Source organism: Maylandia zebra, linkage group LG22, assembly GCF_041146795.1.
Source record: "Maylandia zebra isolate NMK-2024a linkage group LG22, Mzebra_GT3a, whole genome shotgun sequence".
Lineage (NCBI taxonomy): Eukaryota > Metazoa > Chordata > Actinopteri > Cichliformes > Cichlidae > Maylandia > Maylandia zebra.
This window is the reverse complement of record NC_135187.1, coordinates 23,739,058-23,760,003: the sequence shown is the minus strand read 5'-3', so window position 1 is coordinate 23,760,003 and position 20,946 is coordinate 23,739,058. Positions and strand designations below refer to the sequence as shown.

Here is a 20,946-nt window from a genome sequence, read left to right as displayed (position 1 = left end):
TACGTCTGGCTCTGTGGTTTCTGCTGGACGCGGCCTGTGTCGAGTTGAAATTTGTCATATCTTCCTCCCGCCGATGTCTGTCCCCGCTTAAAGTTTTTTCACTGTTATTTGTCAACAGAGTCTCTCCTTAGGTCACCAGTGACACACCAAGCACTGCAACTTAATTACCCACAAACCTTTGGGAGAAATAACCAAGAAGTCCCTCTTATCACTGTGACTCTTCTGCCAGAGGTAATGTGAAAACTCCTTCCGTGCTTTTACTCTGTCACCATGCATTTCATCCTTGGGGCTAGCTTTTCTTCCTCATCTGACCTCTCTCTCATCCCTCTCCCTCCCTTGAGAAAGTTTCACTTGGTGGCCTTTCTCCGGGGTGACTGATGGCTCCTCTATGGGCAGACTCATCCAGACTTAATTACCCACAAGCCCCTCAGAGGGCAAATGCAGAGTGACCGGCGCATGCGCACTATGTCATCCCCTCTCCCCCTCTTGCTCCTTTAGTCCAGCATCGCTGAGTGGATTGTTAAAGCCCATCCACTGTGTCCTTTTTTTCACTATGTTACATAATAAAACCGCATTTGTTTTTTGGGCGGGTGTGGATGTGGGGGGTTCTTCCTTGGAAGAGGATGCGATTAGCATAAGTATTACCCCCACCCCCACCCCAGTTATTCCAGTTTAACCAGACTTCAAACCAGCAGAAATGTTCTTGTTAAATTTTCAGACAGACCAGCGGGGCCTCTGATTGGTCACAGTTAAGCTTCAGTGCTGCTGGCTAACAAAGTTTGTCATGCCCAAACACCCAAAGTGGTATTGTGAAAAAAACAAAACCCCAAACACGGGATTGTACACTCCAAATCAAGACAGAGGCTACTTGTATTCCTCCGCAAATGCCCTTGATGCAGCTCACACCCACACACAACACACCGGGATCGATTTGAAAATTTATTTTCATATAAAAAAGACACTATGAAAACATTAGAGGACTACTTTGTACAATCTTATGTATAAAAAGAACAAAAATGGAGAAAGGGATGAGTTTTCAGTAATAAACCAGGAATGTTGGATGGTTGTAGCAGTCGGGTTAACACTGAAGCATCAGGGTGGAGGGCGAAGGTGAACATGGGGTGGGGGGTGGTTAAGTTGGCTTGAACATGGAGTTGAGTTTCAAATTTTCTCTCCTTAGCTTTGTACTTGTTTGTGTGGGTTGATTCTTGTAAGACTGACAGGAAGAAAAATTGAGATGGCATTCTGACCGGCATCTTCTCGTGGTTAAATATGCATCGCAGAAGAGGAAAACGTTGAAGATTCGAAATGTTAAGACCCAAGATGAATATCTCAATCAGACAGGCAGCGTCTCACTTACCATTTACTCCGAGAAGAAAACTTAAAAGCCATTCATCACCGCGCCTGAAGCTGTTCACGCTGCAATAAACAAATCGGGGAGGGGGGCTGTATCAAAACGTCACATTGTGTGAAAATCAAACCTGACTATTGTTGTGGGTTTCTGATGGGAAGGGGGGGGGTCTACAAATGATTGGTTTCTCATGGACTCACATGGGGGCCTGGCAGACAGTCGCTTTGTTCTGTTGGACACACTGTGCAGTAGATCTGGAAAAGCAGAGCCTCCTCACAGAAGGTCAGGTGAATGTGACCTTAGCTCGGCAACTTGGGATCAAACCTATCTCGCTCCTCTGAGAGAGGGCGAGCTGTAGGTTTGCTTATCGGCTGATTAACTTGAAAGGTTAGGAGGGCCGCGCTCTTGTCTCACCATCTGCGCTGTGCTGCTCTACTACCACATTAGGGATCTTTAAACAGATGGTTTGAGGGCTGCATTGGAAAATGTCAGGACAAATCGCCATCCCCGGATAATTACTGTTTTTGAGCGCTCCCCTTCCTCGGCATCTCTGCCTGCCTCTGGCTTTTTTTCTTTTTTGCTGTGTATATTTAGAACTTTCCTCCTCGGCTACCATTTTTCTTCGTTTCTTCACCCATAAGCTGTCTCTATTTTTTTTTCTATCCACACTGTTAGATTAATGGCAGCTGCTTTGAACATAGACAGAAAAGTTATGGAGCTATCATTTGAATTCATCCTGCACTCTCTGACACTTTCTCTCTGCTGGTGTGTGGAGGACTGATGTGCTAATGTAGCAGCAGCAGAAAACTGGTCGTCCTTTTGTAACCGCTGAAGTACGGAGGTAGAATGTCAAGCAGAAAACATCACCATCGGCTCCTCCTCAGTCTGACACCTTGTAGCCTTATAACCTGTGATTCCCTCCCCGTCTTTCTGCGAGCGGGGAATTACATATCTCTGCTCTGCTGCTAGACTTCATGCCTTCTAGGAGCACGACACTGAGTGGGCAGAGTGAGCAACAGAGGAGCGGCGCTGTAAGCAAAGAAAGGCATGTTTGTAGAGCTCGTGATGAAGTCCTCGGATCGTGTGATGTCTCATTACTGGATTCAAAATCCTCCTCAGGTCATTTGAAGCTAACAGAGGTTTTTTGACTGGGGGAAACTGATCAATTCTTCACTCTAAAGCAGCACATTTCTCAGGATCTCAAAAGCATTCCTTGTAGGCAGAAGTGCCTGAGATATTCTTCTTTTCTGGCTTTACTACGACTGGTGATGGTTGAAATGGAGTCAGATATTTAAGTCTTGTACTACTCTTTTCTTTAAGCAGCAGAGGGGAAAAGAAGGAGATGCATGAATCTGCATGAGTCGCATCCTTTTTTGTTCCCTCTATTGGGGGCAGTGGGCGGGGGCTCTCACGTGGTGCACATTATGTCAGAAAGCAAGCTCACATTTATGTGCTGTGTAACTGTTTACAGGAAATAAAACAAATAGATATATAATAAGAATGAAAAAGCATCACAAGCACAAACCCAACCAAATTCTCCAAATGAATCGATTCTTTTTTCATCAATGGGACCATAGAACACAACTCGGTTGGTAGTTATTTGTTTCAGTCGTGTTATTTTTCCTGTAGGGGAGGACATTTGTTTTTTATTTTGGGGAACCAAACCATAAAAAAACATACCGAGTGAAGGAATGTGATGTTAACACAAAGAGTGCGATAGGAACGGGTGAATAAAAGTGTTGAAATGAAACCTGAAAAACAGAAGAGAGGATGGCACATATCATCGAGAGGCTCTGTCCCCACCCTCCGCCCCCACATTCCCTGTCCGTTCAAATAAGAAAAAAAGAAAAGAAAAAAGGAATAGATAAAGACTGACCAATTTGATTCTCAAGGGGGAAAGCAAATTGAGAACAGGGTGCCTTGGAAGGGAGGAGGGGAGGCTACCCAAGTGTGAGAAACCTCAGTGAGATCTTTTCCCCTTGCTATAAAACAAATATCTCCCACCCCCACCTCAAAGTCATGAAACAATTGAAAGAGGTTATCTTTTTTTATCTTCTCCAGAATAAAATCAAGACAATTTCTCGGAAATAAGTTTCTCATAGTTTTTTTTTCTTTTTTCTTTTAAAGTTCATTTAAAAATCTTCTCTTTTTTAATCAGTCACAGACATGTCAAGCCCCTGTTCTTTCTTTTCAATAGTCTTTGCGAAAATATAGAGTAGAACAGTCTTCTTTCCATGTCTGTCCGCTGCAGCAGTAAACATACACTATGGGATCCGACAGAGCACATCGCAGGAGATGGGGAGGCGGGGAGTAGTAGAGAGTGTGTGTGATCCTTGCAGAGAACTCGTGTACCTATGTATAGCTTTTCAGTAGTCCGGTGTCTCTGTGTGCATCTGCACCTCGGCACGAGAGAGCGTGTCTGTTTCAGTGGGTGTCTTCACACGTCTGCGTGTCTTCACACTTCAGTCTGGAAGTCTCCCTCGGATGAGTCGGGGGTGTTAGCCGAGGACGAGTCCCAGTTTTTATTGTGCAGTTCCATCCGGTCCTTCTGCTCCCCGGGCACGATGGACAGCTCGGGGGTCATGGTCTTGAAGCTGTCCCAGGAGCTTTGGTCCTCTGGGGTTGACTTGTCCTAATAGAGAAGAAGGACAAAGAGAGGGGGCAGGAGGACGACCATGTTAGGAAAATTCTGAAAACGCTTTCATGCCGTCTGATGGAGAATTACATTTTACAAGATAATATTATCCCCGTATCTTTTCCTAATTACAGGCTACAACTAGCACTCATCTGCTTAGTTTAGTGTAAATAAAGAAAAGAGGAAAAAAGAGGAAAAGGAGGTTGATGACCAATGAGTGATAAGCAACATGCTTATCACTCATAAAAAGGTCTACCGAGTGTAATTTGTGCAAAAACTGAAGTGTAAATGTAATTTCACGAGAGAGATGTTTTAGCAGAGCACACGCACCACCCTAGGAAGTTCGGTTTCATTTAACGACCAGAGCAATAACCGCGTTTCACGAGATATCAGAAGTGCAATATTTTTCAGCCTGTGTACCCGCTGTATCTGTGGGTAACACAGTCGTCATGTAAAATAAATGATCGCCACCAGCACAGGGGAGCGCTGACGTTTGGTTTTACCGGCAAATAAAATGATTTCGATAATTAGACTGAACTGTTGAGTTGTTTACCGTCCGTGTGATCTTGTAACCGCTCTCGTTCCTTGCCAAGTTGGACTTGTAGCGATTACTCTTGGCCAGTACCAATCACTGATGGATGTAATCTCACTGCTTGTTTCATTTTTTTCTCTTTTTTTTTTGATATATGTGTATATCAACACGATAACAGCTTCTGGGGCTTCCTGGTGACAGGATTTACATTTTTCGTACTTTTTTTCCTAAACTAACAAGCTCATGCCTTCTGCTTCTGGGTCTGTGATGCTCTGTTTTTCTCTCGCTGCCAATTATAGCATATTGGCTTATCTGTACATCCAATGTCTGAATTTGGATTTATGATTGTGGGACTGAGATCTGAGCTCATAAATCTGGCTCTGATATTACATCACTGACCTTCAACAGCTTCTCCCCCTGCCTTAATCTAGTCTTCATTCAGACTTCAAAGTAAAAAATACAGCAACAGGGATATATGATGAGTTTGCCAGTACAATGTTAGATACACTCACCAGCCACTTTGTCAAGTACACCTGTTCAACTGCTCATGAACACAAATATCAAACCACACAATCACACGGCAGCTATTCAGCAATCCGAGACCATGTCTGCATGCCTAAATGCTATTAAGATTTTTCTGCAAAAAAATACTCTGGATTTACAGAAAACATTCCAAAAAAGAGAAAATATCCAGGAGCAAAAATGCCTTGTTGATACCAGAGGACACAGGAGAATGGTGAGGATCCTTTGAGTTGATAGGAAGGCAACAGTAACTCTCATAACTGCCCGTTACAAATGTGCAAAAGAGCCTTGCTGAATGCACATTATGTTGTGCACCTTGATACAGACGGGGATAAAGCAGCAGAAGCTCACTCCTGTTAGCTAACATCAGGAAACTGAGGCTACAATTTGCATGTAATCACTAAAATTGGACAACAGAAGATAGGAAAATCATTGCCAAGTCTGAATTGTTTCTTTGTCAATTTCTGCTTCTGATATTTGGACGGTCGGGTCAGAATTTGGTGTAAACAGCATGAATCCATACTGCCCTGTATCATCTCACTGATCGTGGTGTAATATTGGAGGGGATATTTTGCATCACTGAAACATCACAGTATATTTGAGTATAGTTGCTGACCGTGTCAGTCCCTTTATGAACACAGTGTACTCATCTTCTGATGGCTGCATCCAGCAGGATAACGCACCAGGTCACAAAGCTCAGATCATCTCAAACTGGCTTCTTCAACATGACAGTGAGTTCATTGTAGTCACTGGCCTCCACAGTCAGCAGATCTCAATCAATTAGAGCATCTTTGGGATGTGGTTGAACAGTAGATTCACATCATTGGTGTGTGCCTGACAGAGCAGATCTGCAGCAACTGTGTGATGCTATCATGTCAACATGGACCAAAATCTCTGAGGAATGTTTCCAGCACCTTGTTGAATCTATGCTATGAAGAATTAAGGCAGTCCAGTCGGCAACACAGTATGTGCAAGGTGTACCTAATAAAGTGTCTGGTGAGCATAATTAAATCAAAGAAATACGAATAATAGGAATACGAAAATCGGGAAAATGTTTCAAAAAAATCCTGTAAAAACAATTCAATGGGAACATTTTATTTAGCCTGCAGGGAGTTTTGGAGACGGATACACCGCAACATTCAACAAATCAACAAACAAATTTCTTAGCACTGCACTTACAGGGTTGTAACAGTGCACTAAATTAGCATTTCCATATGAACCAAGATAATATTTTTTTTTTTTTTTTTTTGTCCATTTCAAATCTCACTGTAAAGGTTCTTGCACTGATTGTTGCATATTACCATCAACAGAAGACAGTGACATTTACTCTCAAGTGAAGATTAAGGAACGTGGACAAGATTTCAGTAGTTACCTATCAAAAATGCTACCTCTGCTACCTCTGATGTGTGCCATTTGCAGAAATCTTCTGTCTCCTAACTCTCTAAACCAGAAATAAACTCACAAAAAGCATGAAAGCTTTTAAGCACGGGGTCTGTGATGGAAGCGTGCGGCCTGCAGATGAGCCCGCCATGCATGTAAAATACATGTCGGGGGATTAGCCAAAAAATGGAATTAGAGGAGGTGGCATTATTCATCAGATAAGGGCCATTATTCAAATTGGACTCGTTATCTCCCAGCAATCTCACACAGTGATTTCACAGACACAAACGGGGAAAGACACCAGGGATCGCTGGAACAAATGACTCTTGGTGGAGCAAAAACATACAAAGACAAAAGAACAAGGTGGACCACTTGTGATGCTTTCCAGACACAATGAATCCAGCTGCTTTGTTCTTACTGAGCTGGAAATTCATCTTCTAAAATAATCATTCAGAAGATGAATATTTAAAGTATTTTCACTGGTCATCTTGAGAGTAGATGCCCGTCTGGACATATAATTAAGAAGAGAGAGAGCTCTACTGTTTCTGTTCTTCATCACCACCTCCCAGTAGCTCTCTTGCAGCTTTCACTTTTTTGTTTTGTTTTCCACAATCTTACCTTTGCTTTATTTCAGAAACTCCTCTGAAGTACTCACATATAACTCATTTTGAGTTATTCACACCCTCAGTCCCTGTCTGTCTCCACACACACACACACACACACACACACACACACACACACACACACGACTCATTGATCTGCAGTTGCACAGCACTCCCCCCCCCCACCCCCTCGCAGTGTGTGTTGATCGTTGCTGAGGCGCTAGGGGGCAATATCTGCCTGATTATCATTCTCCCTGCGTCACAGCTTGACAGTTGGTAAAATGAATACAAAAGGCATAATCTAGGAGCCAATTTGCATGCTAAATGCTGGCGAAGGAACATTTTGTAATGCAGGACTGTGGGTAATGCTGCAGTTAAGCCCAACTTTATCCCTGGGAGACTAGGTTAACGCGATTGTGCTGCTACTGCGTGTCTACCCCTTCCCGTTCACCATCTCTGCCTGACTCCGTTCCCTCCTTGCCCTCGAGCCCCATCTCATCCCTCTCTCTTTGCCAGAAACCCCCTCTACTTACACTCGATGAGTTCTTTTCACCGCCGGCAGACGAAATGCTCCATCGCTTTTCCCTCTGTGGTGATGAAATGGGAGGGAGAAGACAAGGACGGGGTGAGAGGGAGAGAGAGAGAGGAGGACAGAGGAGGAGGGAGTGGGGTGAGGGGGAGGTGGGGGGTGAGGATCACAGTCACTGACAACTCTGCCCTGAAACAACAGCATTGTTCCCACACCTTCATCAGGTGAGCAGGCAGTTGTTGCTTTGAGCTTACACCTTACCCCTCATCTCTCCCTGTCTCCATCTCTCTCACCAGCTCTCACGAAAAAAAAAAAATTATATATATATAACACACTCACACACACACATCATGCACACATGGACAGAAACAGTGCAGACAGTGATCAATGTCAGCATGGTTACAGTTGAAATGTGTTGGAACAGCCTATATTTTCAATATCCTGATCCGTCAGTGCTTAGAGGTGAACTGTGAATGCGAGGACAGAGTGAAAGAAAAGACTTTACATGCTACACAGCTGACAGTAACTAACAGTAACTACGACTACTATATAAGGGATGCGAGTATGAGTATAATCTCATTCTTGAAGCCCTCCTGCACAGTGCTGGAGGGCTTTGAAGCTCATGTTTTTGGAATGATGTTGAAAGAAGATAACTAATCTGGTTATTAGTGCAAGGAAATGCTATCTTCGCTATCTGCATTATTGATTTTACACTGTAGGTGTTAACATAGCACATAAAAAAAGTTCAAGCTGGGCTATAAAGTGGACGCTGCTGACTCTGAAGGTTCTGCCTTTGGCTCAAATACATAAACCGTGTTTCCCCGGCTGTAACGTTGCAATGTTATCCTTCTTTTTTTTTTAGTCCAAAGGCATCTGGCATTGGAGTTCTCTTGGTTATTGTGCTGACAGATCAGCAGCTTCATACAACTATGTGTTTATGCCACGGTGAGCTTGAGGTGGGGACTCATTATTTGGACTCTAACTCCCAGCCCGCCTCAGGAACGGCCCCAGATTGATTCCCAGCAGCAGTTAATATCGAACATATTGACTCAAGATTTTCTTTTTTATCCTACATAGTTTTAAGTTTCTGCAAAAAGTTTGCAAAACACCCAATTCTATGTTCGTATTTATTCTTTTCTTTCTCTATAAAATAGTGAATTGCACAGCTTTCTTTCAGGGAGAGCTTCGCAGAGTTTGTGTGGGTGTTTGGAAGTGTGTCTTGATGTGTGTGACTAGATAAAAAGATGCAAAAATGGTGCTGCTTTGTTAGATTAAAGAGTCTTCCCCTTTAATGTCAAAAAACCACTGTTCAGGAGTCAGATTTACTGTTTCTTTCTTCGATCATGTCAATATAAGCTGTGAGCAAAATCTTGTCTTGGGCATGTCCACACTTTTTCTAGCTGTTTTCAGATCACTCCCAGGAAGTCCCATTATAATCATATTGAACTGTGATGCTGTTACGGCCCCTTATTTCCTGGATGTGACAGACTGTGATCGCACCATGGATCTCCATATCTGCGCATAGAGCAAACAAATCCTATTTTAAACCACCCACAATTCTTATGGAGGATGATCACTGGTTATAACAGCTGGTTCTCCAGCACCAACCGTGCAGCTTTCATGTCTTGATGCACGCTCAATCATCCAGGTACGGAAATAGCGCAAAGTGGATTCTGTTGCAGCGTTTTCAGTGGGAGAAACAGAAAACTGAACTACCTTTGACATGAAGCCAACATTACAGAGACACAAGGGCAACTGGTCATAACGAGACTTCCGGGGAGTGCCCTAAAAACAGCAATCATGCTGAAAGTGGTCCAAAGTGCACAAGAAGACTTTGATATACCTTATTTATATGCGTCAAAAGCCACTAGAAAAGCCAAGCATATTAGGGTTTAGGCAATAGGTTAAACTTAATGGACCATTTCTGAAGGCTGAATTTATGGCTCATTTTTCTTACATGCTTCAGTCATGATAATGAGTACCTTCATATTTCTGCCTTTCATCAATCAAAATGGCAATTTGCGATTAAACAACTACCCTTTAAAAGCCGAGTTTATGCACAATCAGTGCTCACAACTGTACCAAACAATACAGGTTTACATACCTTCGCAATTTAGCACACAAAAGCAACTCACCTGCAGCGCTCCACTGCTGTTTAATGAGGAATCATGGGGGTCCTGAAATGTACTTTCCATTATATTTTTGCAGATACAGCAGGGGAAAATTGAACTCATGTTGCTACTAGCACTGCAATACCCCAAATACACCTTCTAACGCTGGGTAAAGAGGTTGGAGCCAGAAAGCAGAAAATTTTGCCCTGCACTTAAAAGTTTCAGGCAAGCTATGAGGTAGAAAACGCTACAAGCTGCAAGCACAACAAAGCAAAGTGAAGAGAACACGTAGGGAGTCAGTGGGAGGGTACGCACTCAAACAACGCTACAGCACAAACATCTAAGGCCATTTCTAGAAGCCTCTGCTACAATGTTGGTGGATGAGGCCCACTCTCTGCCACTCAGAACTCCCCTCATTTGGACTGTGGAATTGGAAATCGTGTCTGAGTGTGGGTGAGCAATGTGGCAGGCTGTCTCTGGGAGATGACAGGTGGGTTGTGGGTAAGTGGGTTAACTTTACCTTTGTTGACTTGGATGCCCATGGTTCTGCTGACTGTCTGGCTACATTCAAACTGGGACATGACAACAAGCATGCAACACAAAGCCCAGTCAGCAAACAAAGGACATAAAACAGGAAGAAAAAAAAAAAAGAGAAATCAATAAAATGTTGTAGTAAGGCAAAGAAAAGACACTGAGAATTAGGTTCTTGACATGTGTGAATACATAAACTCAAACTGTGACTGGACATGAAGAGAACTGAAATCACAGTTAAACAAGAACAAAATGAAAGTAACATCAAACAATGCAGGAGCAGATTGAGTGGATGCCAGAATACAACGGTCATTTGCATCTATCAGTGGGCTTCAGGGTCACTGAACCGGACCTTGCCTGTTTCAACATTTCTGTGTGTTTATTTCATTATATCATCAAGGTAATGACTGAATCTAGATTGCCTATTCACCACTGGCATAATATATTAGGTGTTAGGGTTGGGAGGGGGCAAAAATTGTCCATGCATAGCAGTCCTTAGCACCGTTTACCCCCTTAGCTGGGAAAGAATCTGTGTCACAAGTAATAAGGCCCTTCAAAGGAGCCAAATTTGGAGAATGTAGGGTAAATAAATTCCATTAGTGTAACACATTGCAAACAAACGAGCAATCAGACACACAGGCTTGGTTTGCTGCTGCTGTCTGGGCCTCTGCAATCCAAGGCCACTGCTTCTATAGAGAAAACAGTTCCAGCATGTGATTTGGACCTTTTCACCTCCCTTTAATTGGCCCAAGGACACTAAATGAGCTAAATTAGTATTGTGCCTGTTGGTGCACGAAGCCAGTGTAAGGCTTGTTCCGCCTGGACTACCCGTCCCCTCATTAGGAGCCACTGATAGAGCCAGTGTGCTAACGCTATACTTCGCCAAGTGTTCAGTTTTCATGGGCAATTTGTGTGGAAGGATGAAAACAGCTGATGAATTTATACTCGGCATGGAGAAGGGGAGGAGGAGGCAAGGAAATAATTAAAAACAAGCTAATGAGAGGAATTAATTATTCAATTAATGCCTCAAACGTGACACCCAGGGCTGAGTTTAGAGGGAGGAATGGGAAAATGAGGGAGACAGCGAGAGGGAAAATGTCAAGCTGCGAGGACGAATAGAGGGGAGAATGAGATATGAAGAGGAAGAAGAGGGGAGGACTTGCTTTATTGCTGGAATGTGAAATTGAAACTCCTTAGCTTAATGCCGGCAAATTGACTATCGAGACCTACGGGGTTTGCAAGTGCAGGCAAATTGCCCTAACTGAGTCAACAAAAATTGGCTTCTTTGTCATTTAAAATTATACATCTTCATTTTACGTGAAACATTCCCGGAGCTTGCACATTACCCTGGCTAAATTTCCCTACAGTGGCCTCAAAACCTTGCTGGAATATCAATAAATATCACTAAGACAGCACCCAAGTCTCACCTCACTTTAATGGAGAAGGCTAATGGAGTATCCTCCTAGACAGACTATGCACCAATATGCTTCCATATGTAGCCTAACAGACAAGGATTTCATCGTGTAATTCTCACACATCCCTACAGCCATTTCAGGCTGAATTGCTACATGCTTTCATAATCGAAAATTTGCCGTTCCTGCTCTGATCTAGCATCAGTAAAAAAAGAAAATAAAATAAAAAACAAAGCAAGGCTTGTTTTCTCTCTGTCTCTGTCCCTCGCTTCTCCTTTTTCCTTCCCGCTGCGTTCTGTGTAAGTCCTCGCTGTCTATCAGGAGAGGGAAGCCAATCCACGCTTCATTTAATCAAGAACACAGCAGACGATGGGATGGAAATATAACCCATCTGAGAGCTAAAAAATACATCAGCCAAGTCATTATGCAGTGGAAGCGCTCTTTCTCACACTCACACACCCACCGTCCATCCCACACACAGCGAGGCACAACACTGCATCATTGGGCACTGCATGCAAATTTGTGTTATGACCTTCTGAACTCTGTGGAATGGATAGAAAATGACAGGCTAACTCCACAGTGACAGAGGCCAAGAAGCTGTTCTAAATCTAAACATTAGTGTAGACACTAATGCTAATACATACTGTGTTACACGCTCTCTGTCTTTTAGTAACCCCACTGACTCCATTTGTATCCTGCCTCGTTTGTGGAATGCACAATGAAACTACACTCCATCCATCTGCTAGCCATATGGCCCCAGTCAGAGCATCTACTGTACTTAAAACAGAGTAGGATTTGAATTTGTTTTCATCATTAGCATTAATGTGAAGGCCCACTTTCTGTCCACTTCAGCAGAGTGTAACACAAGTGTTATCACTGCAGATATCATTCTCATATGTGGGCAGATGACTTTGTAACTGTACAGAATAACCACTTGATTCCTGGTCAGTAACTGCTGTTCTTGGGTCAACAAAGCAAAATAACAGCTAACAATTTAAGACTAACTTGTACAACTCTCAAACCCCGTTCGCAGTTGCTATGTGTCTGCATTAAACAACGCATCAAAGAAGTAAGAGGAATACAATATACTGCCCTTAGTATTCACTCGTCGGCCTTTATATACATACAAATTTGAGTGGCATACAATTCTTAATCCATTGGGTTTAATATGATATCAGCTCAGAATAGCTTCAACTATTCTAGGAAGGCTTTCTTCAAGGTTTAGGCATTTTTTCTGGGAATTTTTGACACAAATGTTAGAGAGAAGTCCTGGCCTCCAGTCTCCACTCTAATTAATCCCAAAGGTTTTCTATCGGGTTTAGGTCACGACTCTCTGAGGGCCAGTCAAGTTCTTCTACACCAAACTCGCTTATCCATGTCTTTATAGACCTTTGTGCTCTCGTATGCAGTCATTTTGGAACACAAAGAGGCTATTCCCAAACTGTTCCCACAAAGTTGGGAGCACGAGATTGTCCAAAATGTCTTGGTATGCTGAACCTTTAAGAGTTCCTTTTCACTGGGACTGAAGCCCAACTCCTGAAAAACAACCCCACACCATACCAAACACCCCTTCCACCAAACTTTACACTTGGCACAGAGCAGTCAGACAAGTACCGTTCTCCTGACATCCACCAAACCCAGACCTGTCCATTGGATTATCAGATAGAGCATGATTCGCAACTCCATAGAATATTTTTTCACTGCTCTAGAGTCCTGTGGTGCCATCCTATGTGCTTTCTGATGCTTTGGACTGCGCTTGTTGATGCAAGGCTTGGATGCAGCTGCTTGGCCATGGAAACCTATTCCATGAAGCTCTCTGACTCTGCATCCACTCACCTGGCTCTGTGATTTAACCTGGCCTACCACTTCTTAGATGAGTTGCTAATCATTTCCATTTCCTTAGAGCAGGGGTCTCGAACTCCAGGCCTTGATGGCCGGTGTCCTGCAGGTGTTAGATGTGTCCTTGATCCAACACAGCAGATTTAAATGGCTAAGTTACCTCCTCAACATGTCTTGAAGTTCTACAGAAGGCCTGATAATGAACTAATCATTTGATTCAGGTGTGTTTACCCAGGGTGAGATCTAAAACCTGCAGGACACCGGCCCTCAAGGCCTGGAGTTCGAGACCCTTGCCTTAGAGTAACCAATTTTTTCACAAATGCTTGTAGAAGCAGCCTGTATGCTTAGGTGCTTGACTTTACACTGTGGCCATGGAAGTGATTGGAACACTTATATTCAATAATTTGGATGGTTGAGTGAATACTTTTGGCAATATAGTGCATATGCTTGTGTTAGGCTGAAAAAGACATTAGGAGTGTTTCTGATGAGTTTTTCAATAGTATATGCAACACAGAGCCAAATTTAAATTTATTTTCAGACTGCGGGAGTATGTCTGCTAGCTTCAGAACGGATAGACAAGGTGATCTTCAGCATGGAGGTTAATGGGGACTCTTGCAGTTGTCTGTCTGGCTCCTACTTCTTTCCAGTCACATATTTCCTATCCTTTTCAGTCTATTAAGTAGAATGCTTATTCAGCCTCTGGACAGACATCTGGTAAATATAAGGATTACCAGATACCAGGTAGCACAGATTTAACAAGAATATGGCTGTATGAGATTGGAAGAAAAAGGAGAGACAAGAAAAGCAAAATCAGGAGTTTGAAGTGTGTTGATTCTATCTGTGAGGGTACATGTAATGCCTAAGACCACTGTAAGCCCACTGCACTTACATGGAAAATTGGATAAGATGTGAAAGCAAAAAAGAAATGTGTCCGTGTCTCTTTGTGTTTCTGATATCCACTCATCTCCCCAACACAGCCAACACAGAGCTCCTACCTGAAGAGAGCAAAATGAATCAGGTCTCTTCTGACCCCTTTTGCAATATTTTTCAGTGTTTCATCAGCACACATAAAAGTGCATAGCGTTTAGTCCTTTTTAGTGCATGAGTTTATGAACATAATATCATGGTTTATGAGGTGGTTATAAATCATTTTGGATGGGCTGTTGTCTTTACAGACTGGTTTATTATGTGGTTATGGTGTTTAGATCGTAAGATTTAACTCAGGCACTGAAAATGGACACAATGGACGCACCTTTTTTTCACAACATAAAAACATTACAAAATCAGGATATTAAGAAAAAAAGTTCACTCATGAACATCCAGTCCTGTATTACACCACTATACAAGTCCTGGACATCCGTCCAGATAAAGTCGCTCCAGATTTTCAATATGAAACTGCAAAGGGCTTAATGAAGGAGGAGGAATTAGCATTCATTATCTGAACGCTGAGGCATGAGGGTGTACGCGACGATGCACAGAACTGTTACACCACACCATACCACTGGGAAGGGGGGTTCAGCATAATATTAAGGTTCATCAAATACAGATACTTCACAATGAGGAAGCACCGACAGGTGGAAAATGAGCAGCTACAGGTAGTATAGTTTGACACCGTTTGTTTTACTGTAATTACACATGATAAATTCTTGCAGACCTGCAGCTAGTACCATGGTTGCTAAGTTTAATTCCTCCTTTAATGCTAACAGATCTGCTGTTAACATTCTTGTATTTTCTCAAAAAGTGGTACAAAAGATTTGCACAAAAGTATGCATTTCATTCCTGCTCTCAGCTGTCAAGTTTTTAAGATTAATTTGTAATTAGCTGTTTAAACTAGTCAAGTAACCTTCACATTTACTATCTAAATTAAACTAGATAATTAACTTGCCAACTTCGTTAGCTCTTTTAAACTCCTGTCTTGGGTTGGAACATTTCAGGTTTTAAAAGGAGAATATTTATGGGCACTGAATGTGCACTTTATGAAAACCTACAAGCTACATGTCCCAGAAAAAGGCTGGGTGTGTAAAATCTTTAGCATCATTGTAATACAGGTATTCCTACTATTCTCACCATGATAATAATGAATGTGTAATTTGTTACATTTTATTTTTAATGCTTCTGCAGGTGCAACGCTTTATTACTATGACATACTCCAACAGAGTTCAGGTTCATAAACCTGGTTCATAAACCTGAACTCTTACGCCTTCAAGGACAGCTTGTTCAGTGTTTCTTTTTATTGTTTTAGGCAATGCTCAGATACAGTATATACCAAGCTATCTTCTGTAATACAGCGGACAAATGGAAGGTCATCCATTCGCACTACTTATCAACATGTAAAGAAATCCAAAGCCTGACTAACCCAGTCACAGCTGATAAACTGCAATTGAGCAATTATTCTGGGGGGAGGAATTCAACCAGCAGACGCTTCAATGTGAAATGCACAAATGACTGTATGAAAACACAGCTTCAGGACAAAAGGTGGCAAACTATGAGGTACAAACTGTAGCATGTAGGTACATTGCCTACTTTAGCAGCATTAGAGGGGCTTTACACCACAAGGTTTATGTTGTTTTAGCACGTCTTACTTTGACTTTCTTTGTAAACCAGGGATGCTCTGCGAACTAGAGATGGCTCAGTGTTGTGCCTCGGTGGAGGGGGAGGGGGGACCTGTTGTGGGCGAACACCAGCCATGGTAGTTAGAAGGGCAACAGGGGTATTTAGGGTTCTGTTTAAAGCACCGTTTTATGATAACATTATGTAGGCAACTGGACCGAGGGGTTGCGATGAACTGGCCGACCTCCTTCATCATTAAAAAGGTGAGACACTCAATAGAGCCTGTCCTTAAGTGACAAAGTCAATTGGCCATATGAAGTTAAAGGTGAATTTCAACTTCCACGGTACTTTGGGTGTCCACCCGTGAGGAGATACCCTCGCGAAATGCCATTTTGTTTGCAATTAAATCACTCATGTAGGATATGTGAAAATCACTGTCACTCTGTCACACGCTGTAGAAGGGAGGTTATTAAAGTAATTATGAAACGATTATATCATTACTCATGCAGTAATTGTCTCCTAAACACAGTTTATGTGCTCCAAACACAGGCAGTGCATCACAGTGATCTCAAAACATAAAACGGATAAACACACAAACAAGAAGGAACAAGTGGACACACACACACACAGAAACAAGTTATGGCCACATCCACACACAGAGAGGCATGCTGCCACACACGTAGGCTCTCTGATACGTGAGTGTATGAACGTGCACATCCGCTCGCACAGACTAGCACAAACCCCTCTCATCTCCATAATTACTGTATAGTCAGCATGTCCGTGTCTGGGGGTGACTCTCAAAGTGAGATGTTGACAATAGCAGAGCCGAATTCAAGCTGGGGCCTGTCAAAGACCTGACGCTGATAGCATTATCCGTGTAATTATTCGCAGTTAAGTGAACGGCCTACTTACTTTTAACATAATGGAATTGGAGGATTGAGCTGTACCGGTGCTGTCCTTTCACATCATAACTCGCGTGACGTCATTAACCAGGAGGAAATACGCGCGCCGATTTGACTTAATTATTTTAAACACGGGCCGTCTATTACTCGTGGCTGCTCTCTCGCTTCTTTTAACGTTCCGGGCATAATCTCAAAGCACACCTGAGCTCCCTCTGAAGCACATTAGCATGCTACGGCGCAACTGTTGTTAAGAGCTGCAGACTTCTAATATATGGCTTGCTCTTTTGCGAGCGCCTGCCATTTTTCTTCTCCTCCATAAAGTAGTTGCTTGGCATGCGCGAACGTGGAGTCAGCCAGCGCTTCTGAAAATCTTGATCAAGATGCAGAGCAAATGAGGAGTGAAGTAAAAGGCCGCTGCTCTGGCAATGGGAAACTGCAACATGTTTCCCTCTGTGTGTGTGTGTGTCTTCACAGCATGGGGAATATGAGAGATGTCAGACTAGCCTCTGTTCCTCCTCTGGCGGTGTAAATTAGATGTGAAACCAGCATACCATCGATGCCAGGGGAAAGTACACCTATCAAGGTTGGCTAACTCATCATGGCTCCACGCACTAAAGCGCAGCAGATGAGTGGAATGCAGGCGTGTACGCGTGTGTTTAAATCTTAATGAAAGTAGCCCTCTGAAGGTCAGCGCGGAGCAAGCGGGGGACTCTTTCGTCTGCTGCTAATGATGTATTAATGATTCACGGAGGCGTCTTTGTCTCATGTGCATAGGTGCCCACCCAGGCACCCCCCATGGACACATACCTCGTGGCCTGTGCAGGCACACACACACATAGACACACACTTAAAAGAACATTTCCATACAGCACAAAGAAAATTAAACGGACACATTAGCCGGTTCGACACAAGCACAGACGAAACCATTTGTGCGTATGGACAGATGCTGTTGTTGTTTCTTTGTCTTTTATTTTCCCTTTCCTGTAATTAATTGTGGTGAGATAGTTTGGTAAGGAGTGACAAACAGTTTCACAGGTATTAAAACTGCAGCATTCGGATTTCATTAATCCGCTCTGATTGATTACCCCTCTGCTAAAAGCTCATGCGATCAACTCATTTGATAGGCTCTTAATAAGGCACCGAGCACAAGTGAAAATAAATGAGGTTCAGGCCAATTACATCAGGTACAAAAGTAATTTACAGTATGAAAGATGGAACAGAATGTGCCTCTAAAGAAATATTTATAAGGCAGTTAATGCTCAGTTCTTCGGGACTGTGATAATAAGTGTAACAATGAATTAATCAAGCGGCAATGAAAACACTGTATACAGTATTCACATTGCATTTAGATTTCCTTGTTAGCGCAAACAATGTTTTCACATTTCTAAGACAGCAATTTGCCATGAAAAAAGGAAACCATAATGAATACAGCTGCTTTCAAATCTACCTCATGTTTGTAAATGAGTGGGAGCTTTGCTCGGAATTTTTATGCCTATAATTGGCTGAAAGCTGCATTTACGAATAAATACAATGTCGCCACCACAGCGCTGATAATATTTAGTCATTGTTGACCACTTCCTTTGAAGCTAGTTATTGCGTCCCAGAAATGGCACGGAATGGGGGGTGTGGGGCGTTGGGGGTTTAAGTATTGTATAGGATAGGAGGTGGAGGTGCACGGGTGCAGTGGGTTCCCATCCTGCCTCGGGGCAATGATCTTACCTTGAATGTGGACATGGCTGGGTCCCTGCTATACCTGTCTATGGTGTGGAACTTGGACGAGTGGTTGAGCTCATGGTACAGCTCAGAATGTCTTTTGCGAGTGTGCATCACTTTCTGGAAGGGAAGAAAGGAAGGGACAGCAGAAATGAAGCAAATAGAAACAAACCAAAAACAAAACAAAAAGAATGAAGGGAGGGAGAGCCGTGTAGGGACAGGCAGGGGGAATGAAAATGGGTAAAATGCTGAGGGACTGCAGTGATGCCAGCCATGAGAAGGGGGTTAGAGCGAGACACTGTCGATCGATTGCTGGCTCATGCTCATCCATTATCCACTTCCTCTGTCTTTAAGAATTTGGCAACTGTGAGTGCTGCAGAAGCGAGTCCTTTACATGAATATCTGGTGAAAATGAGTGACAAAAATGCCATTGTCACAGCCTGGTTCTTGCTAACTGGTGATCCTGTTAAATCAGGATTTCTTTTTTGTCAAACTCATTAAAAATCTAACAGATGGGCTAGAATTTAACTCTTACCCTCACTGAAATTATATTTGTCAAAAAACTGCCATCCCTGTGTTCCGAATGTGGCTGTCCCGAAGGGAGTTAAACCCGGATCTGTAATTCTCTGACAGCGAACTGCATTTGTCAGTGCCACTGCTGTCTCTCCGTGCTAATGGGCAGTGCTGGAGCTGCTCGGCGGTAGCTAATCGTCAAAGCAGCTTGTGAGGTTGAAAGTGACACAGGGGCAGGATGCCAGCACTCACACCCGCACACTTACTGGCCAGTTGGCGCTTAGCACTGGCTCCAATTACTTCAGAGTGGGTACTCTCATCTCTGCTCAGTTAGAAGGTGCTACTATCTCCTTGACTGACTACAGTTTTAGGTTTTCAAGAATCTCAAATGTAACATACAAAATAAAGATCAACCAACACCGGTGCATTATAGAAAAGGTTGGAAGTAAGGTTGCACAAACAGAGCTTAAGGGCAATTTTAAGCTAAGTTCTTCAATGGACCTAGGCTCGTCCAGCTAGGCCAGTTTGTCATTCTGCAAGATAAGCTACCATCTTGCTATGACTATACATACATTTAGGCTTAGTTAGGACCAGGGTTTATTCAAAATCTGCATTATACTGGTACAGTTACAGTTGGTACCTGCTAGACAGTAGCCCCTGCCTTCACACGACTTTTCCAAGTCCATTCTAAAGACTGGAGCCAACTTAGCACTAAAGACCAGGCTTAGTAAATACCAGTTGGAGCAACTGGTCCCACCACTTTATAGTGTCCGAAATAAAAGAGGGGATATACCAAATTGATCGCAATGTTTTCTTATTGAATGCTCTTTCTTTCAAGATATCCAGCTTGAAGTCAAATACTAAAGAGTATAAACTTAAGAGTATAAGGTATTACTTTTCCTGAAACACATAATTAGATTTCTAATTTGTTTAAGTATTCAGTATATTCGTAAAAAAGAAGTTCGCTTTTGACAGTCTAAAGGGATGAGCCAACTCTATCAATGGAGAAAAAAAAGCATGGTTGAAAATGGATTTACCTTTCATTAACTCATAGAAGTGTACACTTTGCTGTTTTAGAGGTTCTTCTATGTCTCTTTCTCAAAAATCAATAGTCAGTTGGTGTGAAAAGGGTTGCTTTCAAGGAGAGCCAGTTTCCTTGTTCATGCAGAAGCCACAGATGACTCCAGATAAATAGGCCAGATAAGTAAAATGATCAGCTGTAATCAGTGTTAGTAGCTTGTCCTCACTCATACCCTTTACGTTTAAATGTTATGTGTCCATGGCGGGAGGTGAATGTCCAGTCTCTGCATTGGCCAATACTCAAAGGAGTTCACAGGGAGGGCAGCAGTGTTACGAGATGGCTTGTATTTTATTGCATAGAGACTGGCGATTCACGGGACACTCGAGTCATTTTTAACACAAACATACTCACAGACACTGCCAAACCATCTCGTTCCAACAGATATAACCAGCAAACCAACTGCGGCCACATACGGTACGTGTCAACCCAGGACGGAATTACTAGTTTTTATCCAGACACAAGAAGCATTTTACTTTTGCTGTTTCTTCAACCAGGACCCCAAAAAAAGACATGACAAACTCATTGGATTTAACTGTGCATGTCGTTTGGAAGGTTTGGTTTCCAGATTCAAATAACACATCCGCTTGTTCATAAAGACAGACTGTAGGTAGGGACAGCTTGACTGGCCAATGTTGGAGAAACAGCATACTATTTAAGATAAGTCTGAAACAGGTCACTGATCTGAGAGCAAGGGAGACACAGGAGCAAGGGAAGGGGTTTAGCAATGCGTTGTTTTTTTTTAC

General features: G+C 42.8%; 1 protein-coding gene across 20 annotated transcripts in view; it reads right to left on the bottom strand.

Annotated features, from left to right (window-relative positions):
* Positions 1-926: 926 nt before the first annotated feature.
* Positions 927-20,946, bottom strand: part of adgrb2 (adhesion G protein-coupled receptor B2) — a 269,007-nt gene continuing 248,987 nt past the window's right edge. For 10 of the 20 annotated variants that reach the window (XM_012918220.3, XM_012918234.3, XM_012918226.3 and 7 more), the window contains 3 exons: positions 18,616-18,729; positions 7,556-7,609; positions 927-3,983 (listed from right to left, as the gene is read on the bottom strand). In XM_012918220.3, coding sequence (XP_012773674.1) covers positions 3,807-3,983; positions 7,556-7,609; positions 18,616-18,729 — 345 coding nt within the window. In that variant the 3' untranslated portion in view covers positions 927-3,806. Of the gene's footprint in view, positions 3,984-7,555; positions 9,729-10,145; positions 10,235-16,026; positions 16,109-18,615; positions 18,730-20,946 lie in introns of those variants that run through there. The other 10 variants (XR_013095409.1, XR_001167489.3, XM_012918227.3 and 7 more) reach the window with 10 other exon arrangements.